Genomic DNA, 20,791 nt, shown 5'->3' on the forward strand with positions numbered 1-20,791 from the left:
GGGAACATGTAGGTTAAAAGAAGCTCAATAGTCATATCCACCGATTGTAATGTATAGTCCTTATATGGGTCCTAATTTTTACAAACTACTACACAAACTAATGACGATAATGATAGTGACAAAAATACAACTGGGGATATCTTAACAGAGGCTAGCTCTTTGATAATATTAAAATAATTATTAATATTTTCAGGTATCATACTGAAAATGGTCATTTTTCAAAACATTTACAAATAAAACAATATGATGTCTAGAATTTAACATAATTCAGTCATAGTGAGACGGTATAGATAAAAACATTGGCCATATTTGATAGTTATTATAATTTGATAATTTGAAGGGTATAAGACAATCATTTTTACTATTCTACCTTACTCTCAATGTTTGAAAAATTACATAGTAAACAGTTGTTTAAAAATATTTTTACCATTCAATTCAATAGATCATTTTTAAAGAAGACAAGTTAAAAAGAGAAAAATTAAGGAAAAAAAGAGTTGAAAATGAATGAATATTCTAGAGAAATAAACTATAACAAATTAGAGTCTTTCCCATTACTGAAATTTCTTTTGGGACCATTTTTTGAGAGCTGTTAGAATATTTGCCTTTTTTTCTTTTTCGTAATCACTAACGGATATGTCAACTGCAAGTGAAGAGGAATAAGGGATTATTATTATGTACACCAGGTGATGGTCTTTAGAAAGAAAGACATTCAATTTAAATGTTTGACTCTTAAAAAGAAGACATATTATTTGAGCAATTACCTGGATCTGTAGCAGACATCAGTGAACCAAAAAACAAACAGTCAGTGAAATGAAAGTCTCCATTTTTCAGCTGGTCAGCATACACCATAGCCTTCACAAAGCCATACATAATTAACCTGTTGAAGAGAAATATATGATCTTCAAACATCAAGTTGAATCATGTGTAAATTCATGCCATCATAGCTAACATTCTAATACGCTTTCTGAAGAAGCATAATGCACAAATTACCACTATTCTGCCAATTCATGGCCGTGCTAGTTCTCAGTACTCTGTCTAAATCTCTTGACAATGAAAGACACACTGACCAATTATCACAACTCACTCAAAGGCAAAAGGTAACAGAACATTTTATAGTATATTTCAATGAAAACAAGTCTCAAAGATATAAAAAATAATCTGTAAAATATGACATAGCAAATCAAGCCCACAAATCCAGCAGCTGGGTTGACATCTGTAAATGGGATTGCTTTTCATTTTTTATTGTTTTGCCTGCTAGGAGTGTCTGAAAGGGTTCAAATTTTCAAGTCTGTCACTGCTATGAGAAGGATATTGGCCACTCACAGGGAACTTGGTCACCAGTTACTTTACAACAGATGTGTCTCTACTCTGGCTGGTGTCAGATCACTTCCACACCAGGTAGGGAATCACTGTTAGGTTAAAGCATGTGTATCTTCAACACATTGTTGAAAATGAATCCTGAAATGGTTACATTTTAACTTCGCAAGTAAAGCTGTTCTTTTCAGATGATTATAAGTTTACCAAACCCACACCATGGAATGCAAATTGTTTTGCTCATAATTTGCCATCCTAGAGCTTTTAAATTGTACTTAATTACTTAATTGACTGGTTGACTTTGCAAAATCCTAGTAGAGGAAATACAGAGATTAGGGAACTGGACCACAGCAGAAAAACTAAAAGCGATCATACAAGTCCTTAGAATCTGTAGATCCTCAGGCTAATAGAAGGCTGTTTAGGTATTCACATTAACTTAAAGTAAGTTTCTTGAAAAATGTTCCAGGGTTGTGAACATGGCTAAAAAGGCTAGAAATCAGATATTAGAAATTATAAAGTTAACAAGAATGTAGATGTTTAAATTCTGTTAAGAAAAATTTCTCTGTGAGAGAATATTTCAGACACAACTGCATTTAAATCCAGTTTCTACAACTCACTAGCTTTGATTTTAGGGGGTTACCAAAACTTTCTGAGACTTAATATCCTTACTTATGAGGTAAGGATAACAACAATGGTTAGCTGACAGAGTGTTTTAAGGACTATTTTAGATAATTTAAGTTTGGTTTTTGGCACATAATTTTCTATGAGATTATTACTAGTGCTAATAATAATTATCAAAATAGGTAATATTTATATACTATTTCTACTTCCTCATACGTTTTGACTCATTTCATTCACAGATTGATCCTATAAGGTAGGTATTATTTGCATGGTACAGATAAGAAAACTGAACACACTATAATCAAGTAACTTGTTAAAGGTGACACAGGTTTTAAATTGTGAAATCCAGGTATGAGCTGTGGGATTTGGCTCCAGAGCCTGAGCTTTTAACTACCACATCGTATTGCCTAAATGATCAATTCCATATTTTTCATTACATGTTATCTCATATAATAGACTTGCAACTAGCCCATAAGGTGGTTGATCTATGTAGTATAAAGGGGCAGCAATGGAGTAAGAACCTGGAAATGATACGTCCTTCTGAAATGGATATTAAGACAATTGTAAGGAGTTGGAGCAGAGATACCCAACATTGCTGCAAAGAGTGTAATTCTAGTAGAGGAGGCTGAATCTTCACCAGGCTGCAGGTATTAACATCCGAAGAAGACTATGTGATGGGACACAGCAAGGGTTTCTTGGAAGAGGATTCAATCATGTAGTTCACCTACACTTATCCTGGAGAGGGCATTCAGATGGTTACCAGGATGTGCTGCCTCTGGACAGGTATAAGGAAGCTTTATTCAGCTTATTTGTTCATTTAACAGATACACTACTGAACCCCTAAAATGTGTCAGGCTCTAGGTGGCTAAAATACATCAGTGAACAAGACAAAAATCTCTGCCCTTATGGAGCATGCATTTTATAGTAAGATAGGTAGAAATTAAAATAACCATACATTTTAATTACATGTGTTTTGTACATAACCCTCTGAATTAGGTTCTGTATGTATGATAAACACTGGGACACTCTGGACAGTCACAACATTATGGAAAATGCTCTCCAATGGTCATTCCTCAGTCTCTTCTGGTGTTAACCCAACTTCACAACAGTCTTTACTCACTTGAGCTTCACTTCGAATAAGGAGCATAAACAGGTTTGGAATCAATAAACTTTATGACCTGTGGCTATATTTATGAATTTTATACCCATTAGTTCATTTTACAGTTTAGAAATCAGAGGCTCAAAATTAAAATGACTTGTCTCATATTACATAGAAACCATTAGAGCGTGTAAAACTTAAAAATATATGCATATATACTACCCAGGCTTGGCAAAGTTATATGGATGCTAGAAACCTCATATACTATTGTTGAAAATAAAATTAAAATCTTTATAAAAGTCAATTTGACAATTTAAAACTATTAAATTTTTATATTCTGTAGTTTATTAAATGACTTTCTATAAATTTACCAAGAAATTGATTTGAATACAGACCAAAAGCTGTGTATTTAGATTATTTCAGATTACTATTAGTTATGAGTAAAAAATTCAACAGTCTGAATAAATTACATAACACACATATGATGAACTAATACGCAACTATTAATACTATATTCAAGAGTATACATTAGGAACAGAAAAGAAAATTGATAAAACAACTTATAAAGAGGTAATAAACAATAACTTCTAATTATATAATAATTGAACATACTTAAGCATACATATAAATAGAAAAAGATCAGCAGCACATAGTCTGGGATGTTAATAGTGGTTATATAATGGAATTAACATGTGACTATTTTCTTTTTCCTTTTCTGCATTTTCCAGTTCTTTTTAAATGTCATAATAAAAAAGAATAACAGTGTACATTAGTGAATGCTATTATGTACCACAATAGACATTCACTGTGTCATTTAATCCTCACAACGCTATGAGTTAGGTACAATAATTATTCCTTTTTACAAAGGAGAAAATTAGGATTCAGAGTGGTTCAGTAAGTTGCCTAAGGTCACAGAAGTTAGCCTGTGACAGAGCTGAATCTGAACTCAGGCTCTTGGATGCCAAAGCCTACATACTTAACCACTATTCTATAAAGCTTTTTAATTGCTTTGAAATCAGTATAAACACATGTACATGTACACACACACACACACACACACACACACACGCACATCTACCTATATACACAGTTTTTTTTTTTTTTTAAATAAAGTAAATGACTTACTTACTCCAAATCAACTCCTGGACACAAAAATACTATAGTTCCAATAGCTTCCTTGAGATAATATCGAAAAAGTCAAAAAAAAAAAAAAAGCTCAGTTCAGTATGAGCTCAATATGATCATTTTGTTATTATTACTAATAATAATGGTCATTAACACTGGTAATTATAATAAGTAAATAATCAGTGTACATGCCAGGCACTCTTTTATAGATGATAGCTATTATCATTGTTGCTACATTATTATAACTAACTAGTTATAACTATATTAACTGGGAGGATTAAAAAAATGAACTCATTAGCAACCACCACATTTTCAAAGGATGTGATATCCCATCAGCCCTTCCTGAGTATTTCAGATGGCTCAGGAAACCGGAAAGATGTGATCTGATGGGGAAAGGGAATCCAGTGATGCTCAGGGAGTGAAGATGGTAGACCTGAGTGAGATGTTCTCTCCTGGGATCAGTGTGTGGTTAGGGACTGAGTCATAGGGATTGGGAGAAGCAGAACTACCGTGTGAAAAGCAAAATTGTTGATAATATTAATTTCATCAAATAGCCATTTAGTGCTATGCTTTGAAAAGCATAGTGCTTATGCCATGGAGGATACAAAGGTAAAAATCCATGACCTGCCTTCAAAGAGTAGAGTATCACAGGATGGCAGTCATGTCGCTTATGCTAATGGAAAGCACTGGCTAAAAGAGAATTTGGGGAAATGCCCTACACATTCACTTTATTGAGTGTAACACACGCACTGATTTTAAATTTCATGATGATGTTTCACACTATTAAAGCTCCACACCTAAAGGCATGCTGCAAAAATGTTCCAAAACAAAAAGTTCCAGAAGGCTCAAATGCTTGGATGACTTTTAAGTATGCCATCTCAGTCTCTCTCAGTATTTTTTAAAAAGAATACATCTTCTTTTTTTAAAAAAAATAGTCTTGATCAAGCTATGAATAGATCTACTGAAAAAGGCAGTTTTTTGAATTGCTAGAGATAAGCAAGGGGAATTGCTGTCAGTTTGGAGACAGCTGTGTGGACCAGGCCTGTTAACTGTCAGAAGAGCCACTTCTCTGCTGTGAAAGCATGTGAAACAGACCATTACGTGGACCCCACTCTACAGTGGAAAAGCCCAGCACCAATAAGGTCTGGAAACAAATGGAGGTTATAACCTGCACCTAGATTTCTGATTTCTATACTCAAACATATCCTTTGGATAAATATCTTCCCCTATTTATTTGTTCACATTTTATGGATAGTTGCAATCCCAAAGTTTCTTTTTTTCTGGGGTATGCATTCCTACTGAAGAAGTCATAAATTCTTTTTCTTTCCGGTTTTACTGAGATGTAATTCACAAATACTATTATGTCAGTTTAAGGTGTACTTTGTCTTGATTTGATATGCATATATACTGCAAAATGCTCACCATGATAAAGTTAATTAACATATCCATCACTTCACAGTTACAACACTTTTCTGTGTGGTAAGAACTTTTAAGATCTACTTTCCTAGCAACTTTCAAATATACAAGAATGTGTTATTAACTATAGTCACCATGCTGTATGTGACATCCTCAGAACTTACTCATCTTATAAGTGGATGTTTGCATACTTTGACCATCTTCATTCACTTCTCCCTTCTCCCCCTCCCCCCATCCCTAGTGACAACCAATCTGTTCTGTTTCTATGAAAGAACTCATAAATTATTAATGCTGGGATTGGGAAGGTTTTCTAGCCAAATTCATTCACCCTTGCATTCATTAATTTACTCATTAACTCATTCATTCAATAAATAAGTACCAACAGACATAGGTCCTACTCTTGGGGAGCTTAAATTTTATTGGGGGAACCAGACATTTAGTAGCTAATTTATAATTTATTATTTTATCAATACTGTGGTGAAGTCCTATGGAGAGAAATATAGATTGCACATGTGCACACTTTGATCAGTTGGGAACATGTGTTTTATAGGAAAGATCACACATTCCACTTTAGAAATATTGGTATTGAGGAGCTGGTGAGCCTGCTGGGTATTCAGAGTTGGACTTAATGAGGGGTTTGCTCAAGAGACAGATTTGAGAGAACTGTGTGGTGTATGTTATTACAGACTTGGGTGTGGATGAAAGTGTTAAGAGAACATAAAGTGGAAGAGGTATCCAGCATTTGAAGATGAGGTAGAGAAGAGGAGCAGAGGATATCAAGAATCAGTCAACAGAGACATGAGTGTAATCTAGTAGAGTGTCACAGGAGTCAAGAGAAGTGCTCAAGAGGAGGGTATGATAGACAGGGTTGAATGTTGCCAAGGTCATTTTATTTAGTGTCTTTAGGAATGTGGGAGCTAATGTGAGATTAGAATGGGTTGATGAGTCCACAGAAAACAAGGAAATTGAGACAGGCAACATACCCATTCTTCTGGGAGGTTTGATTATGAGGGGAGTCAGATCTGTCTCCAGAAGGAGGACTGGGGTGAAACTTGAGTTGATTTTAAAGACGTGAGAAAGAATCTATGAAGAGGCTCCCATCTCATAGGTGCTCATAAACAAACGTTGCAAAATAAGAATTATTTGTCAAGATTAGTGACACAAGGTGGTAAGTCTGATTTTGGGTGAAATTACATGGGCCTTAGTGGGTCTGCAGAGCCATTGACTCCTACAGGTGTCAAAGGGATGTTTCTCCTCTATTGTTACTGTTTCTCACTCTTGTTTCATGTGTATACACAAATACATACAAACTCATACACACACACACACACACACACACATATAGTAAATGTCTCTTTCTCTCTCTGTATAGACAAATACAGCATTTACTAAGGTTGATAAAAAATGCAAAGATCAGTCAGGCATAGTTTCCATCCTCAGGAAGGAGAGACAATCATCTACAGAAGCAGAATAAGTGGTAGAAAGTGCTAAATGTCCTAGGAGAGGTGCAGATCAAGGGCACTGTGTTCACAGAGGAGAAGCAGCTCTCTTTACTTTGGGACTCAGGAAAGTCTTTGAGAGGAAAGTGGAATATTTGCTGAATCTGAAATATACATTCAAAAAGGACACTGACAGCAATGTCCCATCTCTATGTGAGATGTCCAAACCACTGGAATGCAAAAACCTTTCCTACTGAAGGTGGTTTCTTTCTGAATCAGTAAAACCCAATGGAGGAGTTCCTGTCATGGTGCAGTGGAAACGAATCTGACTAGGAAACATGAGGTTGTGGGTTCGATCCCTGGCCTTGCTCAGTGGGTTAAGGATCTGGCCTTGCTGTGAGCTGTGGTGTACGTCACAGACATGGCTTGGATCTGGCATTGCTGTGGCGTAGGCTGGCAGCTGTAGCTTCAATTAGACCCCTAGCCTGGGAACCACCATATGCTGCAAGTGTGGCACTAAAAACAAACAAACAAACAAACAAACAAAACCCAATGGGCAAAGAAATGAAGCCTTTCCTTTAGCAATATGGGAACCATCTGCCATTTGCCACCCACTGCAGAGATGACCGGAAAGGCTTGTATTAACTGAACTGTGGCTCTACTTATGGCCTTTATCTTCTGCCCCCAAGAAGCCCATGAAGATTCAGGTGCTAAGATTTCACAAACTAGATGACCTCTTGGCCCATTCTCCATTTCCTACAAGTCCCAAGATTTTGTTCTTTTTGTCTTATTGAAAGTTGGGAGCCAACTGGGTGGCTTGTGGTTATGTTAAAAAAATGGGGGATCAGATGAAGCCCCACTCAGCTTTGCTATGGTGACAAATGAGCCCCTGCCCAGTTCCTACATCAGATATCCTGTACTAGGAACTAGGAAGACTGTAGACTGCCTGCCCTTAATCCTCTTTCCTCTGAAAGGGATAGAGAGAGAGAGAGGCTTCCGAGGAAGGGAAAGGTTACGTCTAACTTTTCTGCCCCTAAGTGGAAAGAGGAGGCTGGTTAGGAAATAGGGGTAGGAAGGGGAGGAATGAGGGGAGGGTTCTTTGTCAGGGGCATACATGTGTGTGTTCATGTTGGGAAATTCTACGCCAGGACATTTGACCACTCAAAATTTTTGTTTGCGACAGACATCATCAAGACAATTGTACACCCACACTTCTTCTATCCATGGACTCTACTTTCTTCTTAGCTACCAACCTCATGGAACTTTAATTCTTCTCAAGGTAATAATCTGCCATTAGGTAGGGGGCTCTCTAGCCATGAGATATTAAGAAGGAATAAAAGTAATAGGAATAAAAATGGGAGAAGGGGGAAGGAAATGAACATTTGAACATTTGTTGAATTCCTACTCTGTACAGACCCCATGTTAGAACATTTTCTCTATTTTTAGAATCTTCACACACACACACACACACACACACACACACACACACACACCCCATTTGGGCAGCCATCATGAAACATATTGCAGGCAAGGAAGTCCAGCAAATGATAGAAATGAGATTTAAGTACACTTTTCTTTCACTTATTACTATTGGAAACTAAGAAAATTTAAGATATTTTTGCTTTGGCTTTCCAAACTTAAAAAGTCAATTACTATATTCTTTGTTTTTGACATGATACATAATGGGACCAGCTTTTTAAGGGTTAGGAATTGCCAAGAAGACCTTGCTTTTAGGCATCAGATTTGGCTATAAGAGGGTTTGGAAAACATCAGTACTTCCATGATTTCCCTTTTAAGCCAGTTCTATATCAGGCTTCCCATAGGCTTAAAAGAATACATGGTCACCTGGTTTTTCAAGAATGGGAAGGCTACAGAGAGGAGGCTGTGATGAAATACACTGTTCTTTAACGATGGTTGGGGTCTAAGGCTCTGGGACCTTGGGACACTTGGACCAAAGTTAAATAAGTCCATTTGCCCACATACTCTACTGCCCACTTGCCTGTCAACTTTGTTACCTTCTTGGGCCTCCCCTGGAGGCCCTATAGCAACCTACATAGTTGCTTACAGGGAAACAAGCTTCCTTCCTGTTGAGTGCTTCACCGTTCTTATAGGAAATGTGATATAAACCCCAAGCATGAATATGGAGTGGGCGTAAGTACAAGGCTGAAATGCAGTCAGAGGTTGAGATCAATTGAAAGGTGAATTACGTGTAGGTGAGAACTTGACCAGGCATCCTTATTGTATGTTTACTCATAGCCACTTTGTGGGAGCATGCTGGCTTATTTAGAGGTGAAAAGGGATCACTTCAGAAAAGACTGAGAGGAGCAATGAAGGCAGTGTGGGACTCAGTCACACTTATTAAAGTCATCATGTACCCTAAATGACAACCTCCCTCATGGCTTGTCAGTCTGTGCCAGCATCCAGGGATGCATGGCCCTTAAAGTTCTCTGAATAATCTCAGCTCCTCACCTCTTTCTACAACCCAGGAATCTTGCCTTCTCCTTTCAGAAAATACTGCCTAGTGTTTACTGGATATAATCACTGCTCTCTTCCCTACATCTCTGATGTGGTTAACAAATCTCTTTATCTTTATTTCATCCAGATCCTAAATTCCACCCATGGATTCTTTGTGTGCCCATCTTACCTGACTAATATGAAGAGAGAGTACATCTGGGCTGTTTGGCCTTCTGCCTTTTTTGTTCCCATCTCCATTTTATGCACATATTACCCAGACTTGCTAGATGCTAAGGGTTACAAAGATGAGTCTGGTATAGTTTCTGCTCTCTAGGAGCCAATAGCTTAGAAGAAGAGATAAGCAATGTGTGTAAACAGGACTACTACTTGAAAAATAATAAATTTGGTAAAAAAGCTAAAGTGATATGGGGTTCAGAGGAGAAAAGGAGAATATGGTGTAGCTGAAGGAAGTGTTGGAGGTGAATCTTTCTTGAAGGGCGATGGGGTCAAACAAGAGTTGTGGTAGGAGGAGGAGAAAAAGGGGTGGTCACTAAAGAAAAGGCAACAGGCCACCAAAGCATGTCCACACAATTCGGTGTGATGGATTCTTTTACTATGAATTACTAGACAGTCTAAATCAATGGTTCTTATATTTTGCTGCATATTAGAATCACATAGGAAGCTTTGGAAACCATGATGCCCAGGCTACATCCCAGCCTAAATATATCAGAATCTCTGTCAAGGGGACCCAGGCATCGGTATTTTTTTAAGTTCTTCCATTGTTCCAATATGTAGCCAGGATCTAGAACAAGTGTTCTAAATCACCATATCCAGTCTCTAATGTCCAGACCAAGCACCCAGGGATCAGCAGCGGGGAGTGTGGCCCGAGATTCTGCATTTCTAATAAGCTTGCAGGGGCCAATGCTGCTGGTCCCACACTATACTTTGAAGTAGGAAACTCTAAATGAGGATGCTGTCAACTAAGCAAAATCACTCAGCCACTTGTGTACATTCTAACCCTGATGGTAAACTCCTTAAGGGGACAGTATTTGGAATTCACAAATGGAGTTTGCCTCTGATGTAATTAATAATACATGCAGATCAGCACCTAAAACATGCAGATTCACATGCAGCTAAGCACCTGATACCCACTGCACGGTGACTTGGTCTCCCTGCTGATTTTTGGGTAAGTGATGAAGATTACTGAATAGCATGTGAGCATTCAACGTACTGTTACCTCTCGGTTCCAATTTGGAGCTCCTTGTAGAAGAACATTTCAAAAGGAGTAGGGAAGAGGGATTGAAAGAATGAGTTTCTCACTAAAATGTAAAATTTAAGAGACTTTCATTATGTCTTTGATCTACAGCTCCATGGAGACTTCTGTCCTTGGTACAGAGACCCCCTCCCCCGTCCTTCACTGACACAGGAAAAGAGCTGGATAAATGCTTTGGTCTCCTCACATCTGAGGCTGCTCACTGCAAAATTCTATTGCGTTTTCACAAGTGGTAAAGGGAATCTTCAAACTTTTCCTTTTCTTTTTATTTATTTTTTTGTCTTTTTAGGACCACACCCTCAGCATAAGGAGGTTCCCAGGCTAGGGGTTGAATCGGAGCTGCAGCCACTGACCTATGCCACAGCTACAGCAATGCCAGATCTGAACCATGTCTGTGACCTACACCACAGCTGATGGCAATGTCGAATCCTTAGCCTACTGAGAGAGGCCAGGGATTGAACCTGTGTCCTTATGGATACTAGTCAGATTTGTTTCTGCTGAGCCACAATGGGAATTCCCCAAATTTTTCGTGTTAAATGTTTTTAAAAATCCTAGCAGAAATTTGCAAGTTTATTAAAGGAATAATATGACAGTTAAAAAAACAGGCTTTTTTGCTTTCACTGAGATGTATCAATTCAGAAGCTCTGACTAGCAGTACAAATATGTGTGTGTATGTGTCTGTGTGGCACGTACATAGATATATATATGTATACACATATAATCTTTAATTAATAACAAGCAAGGAAGCCTGTACAAAATATCTCCAACTATGAAATTCATCCAGGCTAAAGCAGCAATAGAGGAGCTGCCCTATACATTTAGGCCCTTGGCTGCTACCTTCGCCTTTAAAAACATATGCATGACTGTTGCCTCCCTTGCTCTCATTCTTTCTGGGAGGTGGGTAAAAACAAGAGCCATTATCCTACTTTCACAAATAAAGTAACTGCCACAAGGAGATTAGAGGTCTTTTCACCACCTCATAGCCTTTGCTCTGATATTTTTCCTCAGGTTTGAAATGAAAAACTTTAGAATCAGTTGTTTAGGTTGGGAGAAGAAAACTTAAAAAATTATTCAACACAGAATCCCTATTTTTTGAATGGATAAGCAATGGGATCCTACTGTATAGCACAGGGAACTATGTCCAATCTCTTGGGTTAGAATATGATGGAAAATCATATGAAAAAAAGACTGTATATGTGTGTGTGACTGGGTCACTTTGTTGTACAGCAGAAATTGAAAGAACATTGCAAATCAACTATACTTCCATTAAAAAATTAAAACATAAAATAAGAACAATGACCTACCCAGGTTAACAGCTTGGTCAAAGTCACACTGAACCAGGCTAGTACAGGAGCCAGGATTGGAATGCCAGTTTCCTCCTAAAGAGAGATTTCACCAGAATGGGCAGATTCCACGGATGTTCTGGTGGTTGAGATTTCAGCAAAGGGAATAAAACCTATGATTTGAATATAACTTGCCTAATCTATTATCCCCCCAAAAAAACTTTCCATCCCTTTTCATATCCCCTAGCATGTTTATGTTCTTTGGCTGTACCACTTGGAACCCTAAAGCAATTGCTGATTACAATAGAATGGAAATAACATGAAAATGCAACTCTGGATTTTCCCCAATCAGATCAATTTTCCAGCAAGTAGTAAGCTCATAAATAATGGAGATACTTAAAATATATTTAGTTCAAAGTAAGATGTTACATTATTTACTGTTTGATTGATGGCTTTAAAATATATTATCATTATTGGTGACAAGATTGAATGAACAATTTATCTTGTGAGTGATGAAAATCAAACATTAATTTCTTACCCTGATTCTTCTTTTCAACCATGTCAATATATTTTCGAAAACTTTTTGGTGTAGAATGGAGAGTTTCGAATGGCCTGTTTTGCTTATAATGCATGTAATACAACTTCTTACTTGAAATTCCTTTGTAGTTGTAAAGTGAATTTCTCTTGCAATATTTTACATCACTTTTCAGAACCCAGAGACAGATTGTTCTCATGGGTTTTTCTTCTAATAACAGAGTTTACCAACTAATCAAATATTGAAGAAATCACCAAAATGATTTAGAGAACCAGAAAAAAGAAAATACTTAGTCCCATAAGTAATTATGTATTCCCATATACATTCTGAGCTTTGAGATCACTGCTGCTTCTCCCCAGCATCTCCCCAGCAACACAAGCATTTTCTAAGAACGTCACTTGGTTTGCTAAATCTTGTTCCTCCCAGTGTCCCTGGAGTAATACTAACTGATGAGACTCTAGGGCCTGCCTAATCAATCTATGGGAACATTTCTGACAATCACCCAGCTATCTGGTCTACATCACACTAGATAATTGATATAACTTACTCTTCATCTATGACCCTACTTACTGTCTACTAACCCCATCCACCCGACATATGAACTGCCTTTGCACTATTAGGCACTGAACTGAGATGCAGACAATTTGGCATGCCCCCCTGTGATTTGGGTTGAATGGGCTTTTAATTCAGCTGTAAGACAGAACATGGTGGTGTGTACCATCTACAGATGATCCACCCAAGTAAATGGGCCAAGAGTTAATGATTTGATTTATTAATAATTCCATTCCTCTGGAGAACAAAGCATCTGTTATTATCAAGCATAATTTCATCTTTTTAAACACAACATAGAAGGAATAAGTTTCTTCCTTATAAACATGAGGCTTAGAAGGAGAGGTAAGAGTCAAGTTTACTTATTAAGTCCTAAATACTAATTTATGTGTGTATTTATTTATTTAGGCTGTGCCTATAGCAGCAGAAGTTCCTAGGCCAGGGATCAAACCTGCACCACAGACGTTGCCTGTGCCACAGCTGTTGCAATGTTGGATTCTTAATCCGCTGCTTCATAAGAGAAGTCCCATACAATGCATTTTAAAATCAGTGCCTACTATATACTGAGCACCCTGATAGGTGCTGGAAATAAAATAGAAAAAAGATAAATATCCCATTGTAAAATGCCTCCTAAGATATAGAGGGGTTAGAAATATGTTAAAGGGGCAAGAGACGTAGAACTGAATTTGCTACCTGAGAGAAGACTGAGAAGCAACATGGCACACGGAGTTTAGAACTGGAGGATGGACATAAGGAAAAAGAGAATTTAATCTCTTTCTTCCAGAAAAGCAGGGGAAAATGAAGGGAAGTGGACATTACAAAGAGTCAGAGCAGCCTACTGAAAAACTGCCCAAAGAATGACATAGGAATGCATTATTAGAGGATGTAGTGAATTTCCTTCCCTGGAGGAATTTAAGCATCCCTTTAGTATTCTATGAAAAGAATCCTGGCTTATTACATAAAAAGGATACAGGTATACTTGAGGGAGTGAATTTTGGGGGTGGAACTAAATGAATTTTAAGGTGATTTCAAACTCTAAAACTTTATGATTTTATAGAACTCAGAAGAAAAAAATAAAAGCAAAGACCAAGAGGGAAGATGGGAAACTTTGTAACTGACAACATTGTCTAGCATTTAGTCAGTTATCAGAGTAAAAATAAAGACAAGTTTGACAGGACCTAAGGTCTGGCACCAGGATCTGATTTTATCAACCAGCACTTTTCCTTATTTAACAGCAGCTCCTTCACAAATGCTTAATTTGGGATTAGAATGAAAATAGATGAAGTTATCCTTGTCTGTGTCAAATACCTCAACCTCCCTAGGAGATGGGAGGAGACATCCACAAAACTCATTTCATTCCCCAAGATTGGAAACAATTCACTTTTCTTTCCCAGATGACCCTGAACAGGGTGTCTAGAAGCCCTTTTACCACATCTAATGCCCAGGTTCCTGTTCTAGTTTCTAGAAGGACCTACGTCCTATGGGCACGTTAACACACTAGCTTTGGGTCTGAACACTGGATTATATCCAAAACCCTGGAGTTACTCCAGTCTCTCTCTCTCTCTCCCTCTCTCTTTCTCTCCCTCCCCCCATTTTGACTGTGCCAGCATGCAGAAGTTCCTGGGCCAGGGATCCAGCCCACAGCAGTGACAGCGCCACATCCTTAACTGCTAGGCCAGCAGGGAACTAAAATCAGTATCTCTTTTCTTAGCAAAGGCAGTTAACTCCTACCCAGAATACTGGAGGTCATCTTAAACACATCTCTACCTCCTCCCTGTGCCCCTTCCCATAGGGGGAAGTCCATCACTGAACTGCTGTTTTACCTTTTGAATTGTTTTGAAATACATTCACTATCTCATCTAGACTACATCTCCTCCAGATATTTCTTTTTTTCTTTTTAGGACTGCACCCATGGCATATGGAAGGTTCAAGGCTAGGCGTCAATTTGGAGCCATAGCTGCCAGCCTACACATAGCCACAGCAATGCTGGATCCTTAACCCAGCAAGAGCGGGAATCAAACATGGATACTAGTCAGATTCGTTACCACTGAGCCATGATGGGAACTTCAAGATACTTCAATAGCTGCTGAAATTGTCTCCCTGTATCCCCTCACATCCCACCAATGTGTAGCCAGAATCACTGTAAAACACAAATCTGACCATGTAGCTCCATGTTCAAAAGCTTTTCATGACTTCCCATTGCTCTTAGATTAAATGCTAAGATACTTCTAGTGGTTATTCCTTTTCCCATCCATTCTCCATCCTTTCCTCCCTGCTCTGTGCTCCAAGATGCTGACCTGTCTGGGCTCCATCAGTGGGTTCCCTTCTTTTCTGGATTTTGGTTAGATTTGATCAATAGGTCCAAGGGGTAAAGAGACACTGGCAGGAGATGAGAGCGGGAAAGAAGAGTGAGGTTAGGGTACTTACTCTTCATTCTTTCATTTCTCTCCCTTCAGGGTCTATATGGGCTCTTTGTCCTTCAATAAAGGTCACACCTCCATTCAGTTTGTCCTATCCACATAGATCTCTCCACAGGTGTGAGTACCACTTCACCCCTTTTCCTCTCAGATAAGAGTGCCCCACTGTTACCAGCCCTGGGAAAGTGGACTACCCCTTACGGCTTTCTTTGCCCTACCCCCATCTTCCAAATGGTCTTTAAACATCACTATTTCAAGGTAACTATTCTGAACCCTTTTGCAAGAGTCATATCTGCCTAATAGGAGTTTTTGTAATGCCTGGGCTTCATAGCACTCCGCACAGAATTAAATTATTAATTGTGTAACAGACTGTCTAATGTTCATCTTGCCTGTTAGTATTAGGGTGGGGACTATCTCTGTGTTAGCCATCCTAAATCCCCAGAACACTTACACATAGGTACTCAATAATTATTTATCCAATAAGAGGGTCAAGAGAGTGGAGAAAAGTGAGAGGTAGAGAGGAAGGCCAAGGCAGGAGTGAAAGGGCTCCAGTCAGAATACCAGAGCCATCATAAACCCCAGTCTCCTACACTACAAGGCCAAGAAGTGAGGACACCATAGACTGACCTCTCATTGTCATAGAAAGCTCGGGGAGGTATGACATCAAAAATTTGTTTGGCGGGATGCTTTTTGCAAAGAGATTATTTGTCAAAGAGGATGTCTCCAGTTAAATGCATTTTAAAATGTGAGGTTTATACTCAAAAGAGGAAGTCATTTTCTGTTACTGCATGCCAAACCATCACATAGCAACTTGGCTGGATGTGACATGGGTGTTACCTTGAGTTATTTTCAAGAGAGAAATGGTGTTTTTTTCTTCAAGACTCAAATGTCAATATTTTTTTTAGAAAACCACATACTTAATTTCTTATTAAGCACTACCTGTTAATTATCAGTTCACATCAAAGAAGAGATTAATTAAAGTGTCTCATCTCAGACTCCTGATAAGTGGAGAAGAATTCAGCATAGGATCATGGGCTCCAGAGACTATGCTGTATTCAGGCAAGTCTCTCCTGTTATGTCACTGTCAGAGGAAGAAGGACACTCAGAAGAAGCATCCTAGGGGGTACAGGGTCAAGGTTAGGAAATCAGTCCGGAATGGGGTTGTCAGCCCAGTTGGTGATGGACAAAGGCTGAGGCAAAACAAAACACAATCAAGCCCAAAAACAAGCAAGATGATGAACAAGGAGGAAGTAGTAAGGAAATGTGCAGAAGATAGAAGAAAAAAAAAGGAGAAATAATTATAGAGTGAAAGTGTAGGCAGAGCTGATGCTCTTTATGTGGCTCTTTTGATAGTGACTTGGATGTCTGAGAGATCTATGGGGAGCAACAGCAATGTCTTCTTCAACCACAATTGGTGAGACCAGGGATGGGGCAAAGAAGGATGGGAAAGGCATGAGGGAGGGAGAACTGTAAATAAATCACAACCTTCAGCTGCTTTGCATCTGTAGCTCCTAGAGCTTAATAAAACCTTCTCTTGTGCTTCCTACAGTGGGTGAACCATGGCAGAGCCCCCTTCCAGAACATTAAAGTTGTCCTTACACTAACCATCATGTTATATAGACATCAATGTTTCTCAAAATCTAACATGCAGACCAATCACTTAGGTACCTTGTTAAAATACAGACTCTGATTCAGTAGGTCCGTGGTGGGGCCTGAGATTCTGAATTCTAATGCATTCAGATTTGAAAACAGGTGATATGAATACTGGTGGTCAATGGACCACATTTTAAGGAGCAGGGTTCCAGACTACACACATGGTAGGCATCTGCCAATAAATAACACCGTCTCAGCATGGCCTCTTCATTTCGTTCCTCACCTATCACAGAGACTGTAAGCTGGCTGCTGAGTGGCAAGTGAATGCCTTGAAAATTGTTAGAATTAGTGGCTAACAGTAAAAGATCGCACATAAAAATTCAGACTACAAGCTCCCCTGGAAAATAAGATCTAGCAATGTTGGACCCTTATTCTCTCATGGAAGCAGCCCATTGGAACTGAATGGTGACTGACTGCCTGCTTCCTGTGGGATGAGCCTCTCTACCTTGCCACTGTGTGAACTACTCTTACATCTAGGTACCTTCTATCATTACATCCCCTGCTTCATGCTCCTCTGCACTTGTGTCTGAGAATTATGATACGCTAGTTTGAACTGAGATGCACCCTTTTTTTGCAAGAGAACTTTGTTTCAAGTAAAGTCTTTTTAGTTATCAATATAATTCTCAATTTTACAGAGCTATGTCACTGGTATTGAGGACGCCGACAAGTCCAGAAAGAATACATTTTCTGTAGGCAATCTAGCCTTGTCCGTTTGTAGATAAAAAGAGAAAAAATGATTAGCTGAATAAACAGCGTTGGGGTTAGTAGGACCACACGTTACAATGCGGATGTAACATTTTCAAGGCGTAAGAATTAAGCAGCTAATCATGTTTAATAATGACTGAAGGATCCTGATGGTGATAGAAAGTTCAAATCACAGAAGCTGAAAATCAAATAGGTTATGGGGAGTTAAACAGGGGAAAAAGAATGACTGACGCTAAGAAGAAAAAAAAAAAAAGCCAGATAATGTATCCCACCTAAGACATTTCTTAGGAATTGGCAAGTTCACAAGCCTCTGACTAGAAAACAGTAAGAACAAAAAAAACATTCAGGGAGAACAGCAAAAAGCTGAAATAACTCCTTTTTCCTCCTTGCAGTCTTTGGATGTACAAGCTCGCCTACTGGTTTGATTTGCACTGTTTACTTACATTTTCCTGTTCTTCTTACATATTTCTCTCCCCCACACATACAATTTTGAGAAGAAACTCAGGGGGAAATGTTTTCCTTGCATAATTCTTTCTTGTTTTTGTTGAAACGATATCCAACAGAGTCCTTGCAGAGTGAACATTTCTGTCCTTGTTATGGAATCAAGAGCTCTGAATGAAAAGCACAGGCAGCAAAGTGCCAGCAAGACTGGATCAGGCCCTGCCATACTAGCACCTCTTACCTAGAGCTGAACTCCTCTCGGGTTGAAGTCCCTGGCTCCATTCCTTCCCAGCCCATTTCCACTTACCACATGGACCAGCAGGTTCTGCTGTTGCCCTTGAGCCCTTCATAGCTCTCCGACAAGTGGCCCTGGCCCAGCTCTGCTGCAGCTCACCTGGGTCAGCTCTCATGGACTAAAAATTTCCTGTTCTTCTCTCCTCTTATAAAAACTATTTAATCATAAATTGCATTCCTTAGAACTCTGCTTTCTGAGGTTCAAGGTAAGAACTAAATACAGGGGAAAGAGCATTTGGCTTGTGGTCGGAAACTCTGGGTTCAACTCCAAGCACGGTTATTCAGTAGCTGTTCAATGAGGACAGCTTAGCTTCTAGGAACGTCAGTCTCCTTTTCTGCATAATAAGGATAACAATACTGACCTGGGAGGCTGTTATGCTTACACACAGCAGGTAGCTAAATAAATGGCTGTTGAATCTTAAACAGATCTTTAAAAATCCATGCTAATGTGTTCATGGACAATAATTTCTTAAAGTGTTCTTTCAATTTGCATTTGTTTTTTTTATAGAACACAATGCACATCACTGAGAGGCTCTAACTGTGGGAATTTGTATTCCATGGCAGATAAAGGGCTCAGATTTTCATCATGCAGACAAGGTGACTTGCCACCTTCTATTTTACAAGCTCTTTGGGCAGGACTTGCAGTTTCCTCAAGGCCTCCATTCCTGTGGGGAAATATCTGCGCTGTAACAGGCCATGGGCACCAAATGCACAGGCAAGATGCTTGATGATGATAAAATAAACTGTAAATTTAAACTCTGTTTCACTTGGGGAAAAAAAAAGTCCCTTTTCCTGTGTCTTTAATAAAAACACAGATGAAGCCATGTAACCAAAACATATTCTTTACCTTTCAAGTAAGCCCTTTCAGAAATGGGAGAGATTAATTTAAAAGACAGTTTTGGATCTTCAGCTTTTAATTACCTTTGCCCTAATTAATCTAGTGATTATTTTATTTGAGTATTTGCTTGCTTTCTCTAATAGGGAAATGGTGAGAGTCTTAACAATGTAGAAGATGGTGGTCCTGGAGAAATACCATAGTCCATATTTTTACTTGGAAATAAAATCTATGCAAATATGTATGGTGTTCCTTTGGAGTAACATGTAGGGCTAATAAAACTGCACCTTGGTACTTACTGTTTCCTTCACATGGAATACTTTCCACCTCCACCACTCCCACCCTTGGACAGCCACTGAAATAGTCCTACTCATTCTTCAAGTTGCAATTCAGGGGCTGTGGTATCTTTGGAAAGCCGTCTGGACCTGTCCACTATTCACACTGGATCTTCCAAAGCAGTCTCTCCTTCCTTCTCCTACCCCTGATTCCCTGGGAGGTAGAGCTTATCTTGCTGCTTTGTAACATTTGTTTACTTGTTGTAACTAAGCTGTGGGGGCCCTTCAGCAGGCACAATGGGTTATTCTCTTATCTTCAATACCTAGCACAGTGCCTGGCATTTAAGAGGTGCTAAATAATTGCTGGTTGAAAACATTTGTGTTAAATGAAAAAGGCAATACTCGGTAGCAGTACTGAACTGTCTCCAATCCTAGTCCTATGTATACCCTCTTGTCATTCTGGGATATTACCTTCCACTTTTCACGCATCCACCCATATGTATGTGGGTCAAACATGGTAATACTTTTTGCACACCAGCTTTCAATCAGAGAACCAGTGGCCCTCCTACATGCAGAGTCCTTGAAGTTCCCTCCTGAAAAATTGCTGTTACTATACCTACTATTGAGTAGATGCCCAGTAACTAATCTGCTATTTTTTTTCTCATCATTAAGCTGTAATTCCTAACCCTAAATAGCTGACAGTATCTTTTAAAGGCTTCCAAATGAATGTTCTAAATTAAACCATTTTGATATCTGTAGAGATTCTCTCTCTCTCTCATACACACACACACACACACACACACACACACACACACACACACACACACACACACATGTGCCACACTTGGGTTCTCTACTAGAATTGTGAGGTTCTAGCCATACAGCTATACACATGATAAATAATTTGAAAAAACAAGATAGAATCCTATCTAGGCCCAGGGTTTTTGGTTTTTGTTTTTTATTTTCTGGGGTTTTTTTTGTTTTTTGTTTTTTGGGTTTTTTTTGCTGTTCTTTGGCTGGCAATCAAATTCAGGACTAATTGTGAGGCTAGAGACCACTTGAG

At 38.7% G+C, this 20,791-nt stretch overlaps 1 protein-coding gene across 9 annotated transcripts in view; it reads right to left on the reverse strand.

The window, feature by feature from the left end:
* The window catches only part of SLC9A9 (solute carrier family 9 member A9), a 685,137-nt gene that overhangs the window by 415,241 nt on the left and 249,105 nt on the right, over nucleotides 1-20,791 (reverse strand). For all 9 annotated transcript variants that reach the window (XM_084989945.1, XM_084989943.1, XM_084989947.1 and 6 more), the window contains one exon: nucleotides 762-877. In XM_084989945.1, the coding sequence (XP_084846071.1) occupies nucleotides 762-877 (116 nt within the window). The remainder of the gene's footprint in view (nucleotides 1-761; nucleotides 878-20,791) is intronic.

The sequence above is a fragment of the Sus scrofa genome, chromosome 13 (genome assembly GCF_054392235.1).
Source record: "Sus scrofa isolate SSC_HxYL_T2T_F1_AM1 chromosome 13, Sscrofa_HxYL_maternal_Yorkshire_Landrace_v2.0, whole genome shotgun sequence".
NCBI classification, from domain to species: domain Eukaryota; kingdom Metazoa; phylum Chordata; class Mammalia; order Artiodactyla; family Suidae; genus Sus; species Sus scrofa.